We start from the raw sequence: 4,222 nt of genomic DNA on the forward strand, positions 1-4,222 counted from the left end.
ACCTTTCCTTTCTTTACAATAAGTGTGCCACAATTTTTTTGGTTTTGCTTTTACTTGAAGAAAACGTAAAATGAAGCAGAGAAAGGAAAGAGAAGGGAGCCAGGAGGGCAGACTGAGAATGAGCAACAGGGTAGGATTTAGGTTACAGAGTGAGAGTTAGAGGGGTCTTTGGACATAAAAGATGTTTGAGATACAATGAATAGAATTTGGAGCAGTGAACTTTAGAATAACAGAGACTGTAGTATTTGGGTCATATGGGAATAAGATTCATTTATCCTACCTCATTTGATTGATGGGGAAACAAATGTTTAGCAAGTGTAAGGTCTTGTTTAGGGCAAAGACAGAATTTGAGGCAATGCTGGGAAGGAAACCTACATCCGATGATTCCCAATCCTAATTTGCTTCCTTGAATCTTGGAGGTATAGAAAAACTGAAGAGCAAGAGGTATGCACTGTTTCCTTGAGGACTAAAAAAGGAAATGGTGGAAATCAGATGGTGGCTCAAAGAATATCCTGATATAAGGCTCAGTCAGAGATGGCTGGAACTCAGAAAAGTTGTGGAAAGAGAAAAGCAGAGCAGAGTACCCCTTACTGGCTGCAAAGTGTTGAAGACTATGTGCAAACCATCACCCTTAAATGGGATTTTCTAGCTCAAGAACTACTGGTTCCAGAATTGTCAAAATTCTAGAACGAATGCTACAATATATTGTTAACCTATTCATATATATTAGTAAGTGAAAACACTGTGGAGTTAAGCATTTGCCCATTTGATGGAAGGAGAACCAATGCTTGTCACAGCCAGTTAAGCTTATCACATCATTTATTGTCCTTGAAGCAAAGTCCATTTATCCAAAGTATAACTCTAAAACACTATAAACCCTATATCTTTTGGACATCAATGTGGTAAGAGCCTATTGTTCTTGTTACACCATTTCTCAGTGATCTTATTTAATCTAGCATGAACTTGAGACCAGCACCATTGGTGGGGGTGGAGTCAGAAGCTGGAAGATGGAAAATAGAGAGTAAGGGGTTGTGGTGAAATACTATAATATTTTTAAAATTTACCAAGGATTATTCTTCATTTGAAAAACAAAAAGCACTGCCCTGAGCTTAGATTTCATTATTTGTATCAATGTCACCTCGCTTAATGCCAAATGCATTATTGTCTCTCAAGAATTAGACCTCCCAGATTTAAAACTGGTTTTTAAATTTTTATTTCTTTGCTAAGGCTCACCTTGACCTTATCCTGCCCCATGGACTTGAAGAACTTTCCAATGGATGTCCAGACCTGTACAATGCAGCTGGAGAGTTGTAAGTCACCATTATTGAAATGACTGCCTGCTCGTTTTAACCAATGACATGATTCTTTTAGTATTTCATTAAGGAGAAAAGATCCTTAAGACTTATTCTCTAACTACTTACTAATCCTCAATGTCTGAACGTAAGGACAAACAAAAGTGTGTGTGTGTGTGTGTGTGTGTGTATGTGTGTGTGTGCGCGCATGCGCGCGCACACCATATAAAAAGCTCATTATCAGTATAGCATAGACAATCTTTCAAAGTAAAATGCCAGATAACTTGCTCTTCTTAAAAAAAAAACAAGCCCAATTTAGTAAGCTTTTCTTTGAAATGAAAATCTTTCCTGGGAAAACTAAGATTATTAGTCATTAAACCTTTATAATGAATCACTCTCTAAATAGAAAATTGTATTTCTTTCCATCTTATGCCCATGTAGACCATCACCTCAAAGAAATTGTGGCAGGGAAGGATAATTGCTTTGAGAGCAAGACTCAGGGCCCTTAACCATAGGAAGATGCAAGAACAAGGGGCAGGAGATTGAGATGGAATGAGATAGAATAAGAGGCATCTCTCTTAAATAAACAGTGGATACACAAAGGCATGGTGAAGCAAGTAGAAAAATGCCATTGTCTTTGTCCCCTTTATGCCCTAGCCCTTATACCACTGAAATCTTTGACATGTGCCATAAGTCGCTGATGCCTCCAAGGTATCGGGATTTGCAGTTAAGAGACATGAAATTTTTTCTGGCTTGCTCTGTCAGTTCCTTTGTTTGTAAAATGCAGAGAATAAGTGCTACTGACCTACAGGAATGTTAGGAGATTTAATGAGGTAGGGGCAAGGAATACTTTTAACTTCTTGGTTTAGAAAAATAATATGTGTAAAAAGACACATCAACTATTATTTAAAAACAGGCAGTGACAAGGTTTCCTTCTGATCATTTAAAACCACTGCAGATTTTCCTTGAAACTTCCTATGGAAATAAACAAAATAATGAAACATCTTTGTTTTAAGAAGTTGTCAGAGATAAAATGAGAATTTCTGATTTACAATAGGCTTTATGTATTCATTTTCCCCCTATCACCCCTTTTCTTGAGAAGAAAGTTGAAAAAAACATTTTCTTACATAATGATTTCTTCTTTGTGTTTTCTCTACTGCTTGAAACTCTCACCTGTCTCAACCCAACACTTTCATTTTCTCTGTGAAACATCAGCCACAGCTGTCAACTGAGGCTCATCCAAGGCTTACAAAACTTGAATTAGCAAATATGCTTAGTCCTTGCAAGACCCAGAAATAATGAAATCAAAGAAGTTAGTGCTTACCACTAACTTTGGATGTGAGGGGTGGGAATTACTTTCTACTTTTCTACCTCAATATTACCTTCTTCTTTTCCATCTCCTTGCCTCTACTGTCTGCCCCATGCTGGGGCTTCAGGGTGGTTGACAAGGATTATTATTGTGGTGGCCATCGAGAAGCTCACCAGATAAGGACATAGGGTATTTGGTGAAACTTTGAGGAATTTGCTGGAGGTACCCAGGATGTGCTCATACAGAGTTACAGTGGAAGAGATAGAGTTTGCCATTTTCTTTCTGGACCATCAATGCTTGTTACAGGACCTTGTCTGTAACTCCTTGCTTTCCATGTTTTTATGTTTTGGGTTGTGAATTAAAAAGCTGGTCCAAAAAAAGAGGAAATTAGATTCTAATTAAATTTGCCATTGATTTCTGGGTAGCTTTGGTTAGTCACTATCTTGCAGTAAGTAAGAATAAGATTCTATATACTTAATAAACATGCTGAGGTTATTGGCCAGCCAAGACCTCACATAATATCTTTTGTCCTTATCACTCTCCTTTTAAAAGTTCAAATATCACAAATGAAGGGGGAACGTAGAGAAATGATGTGTGAAAGAAGAGTAGCCTTCATTTCTGGGGTGAAGAAGGATGCGGAAGCTATTGACAGATAGTGACCTAGTCAGCAGGAGCTTGGAGATTAAGAGCTAACTTTGGTTTACTAAACTTATAACAACCTTACTTTGGACAGTTCAAGTCATATAGCAATATAATCTTCCATAATAGGGAATCCATTTTACTTCATATTAATAATTGTGATGAGTGGGCCCATTTAGCAATGCACTAGCACAAATGAATATTCTTAATTTGCATATTCCACAATTTCCTCTTAGGTTACCTGCATATAGCCTTCCTCACTTGCTAAAGTAGGACTTTCACATAAGCCTTCTGAGAGTAAAGCTAATAGACCCTAGGAGGGAGAAGGGCCAAATCTGCAATGGAAATATTTTAGGCAGTCCCATGATGAATTCATTATCATTAAAGAAAAGAATGGCTTTCATTTGAAGTACTAAGGCTGGCACTGGGAATTGTATTGGTTTATTGGATTGCCAAAGACACAGCTCTTGCAAGTAAAGACAATCTTCAAAGGATTTTTATGTTTGTTTACTTGTTTGTTCTTCAGAAAGAGTTAGTGAATAAAGAGGCAGAAAAAAATAGACTTTAAAGATTCCATTTTCTCATTACACATAAACGCATGAGCGCGCGCAAACACACACACTCTCTCTCCCCCATCCAGAAGTAGCTTTCTGTCTTCAATTTCTTTGGCTCCAATGACATGTAGCTGTCATGATGATTGCAGCTCTTTTATTTAGAATACTCTTGAATTGATTGAGCATGGGTCTGCTTTAGACCGTTTCCTTGTTTATTTCTTTATATGGCTAGACTTTCAAGCTTTCTGGAAAAGACATACACAGTTTTTCACTATGATTTCTTTACTCCAGTTGGGTACACGATGAATGACCTGATATTTGAGTGGTTAAGTGATGGCCCGGTGCAAGTTGCTGAAGGATTGACCCTGCCTCAGTTTATTTTAAAAGAAGAGAAGGAACTTGGCTACTGTACAAAGCACTACAACACT

At 37.6% G+C, this 4,222-nt stretch overlaps 1 protein-coding gene across 2 annotated transcripts in view; it reads left to right on the top strand.

The window, feature by feature from the left end:
• The window catches only part of GLRA2 (glycine receptor, alpha 2), a 210,184-nt gene that overhangs the window by 79,479 nt on the left and 126,483 nt on the right, over positions 1-4,222 (top strand). For both annotated transcript variants that reach the window (XM_012649801.1, XM_012649802.1), the window contains exons 5-6: positions 1,228-1,310; positions 4,086-4,220. In XM_012649801.1, coding sequence (XP_012505255.1) covers positions 1,228-1,310; positions 4,086-4,220 — 218 coding nt within the window. The remainder of the gene's footprint in view (positions 1-1,227; positions 1,311-4,085; positions 4,221-4,222) is intronic.

This window comes from Propithecus coquereli, unplaced genomic scaffold, assembly GCF_000956105.1.
Source record: "Propithecus coquereli isolate 6110/MARCELLA unplaced genomic scaffold, Pcoq_1.0 Scaffold303, whole genome shotgun sequence".
Classification (NCBI taxonomy): Eukaryota; Metazoa; Chordata; class Mammalia; order Primates; family Indriidae; genus Propithecus; species Propithecus coquereli.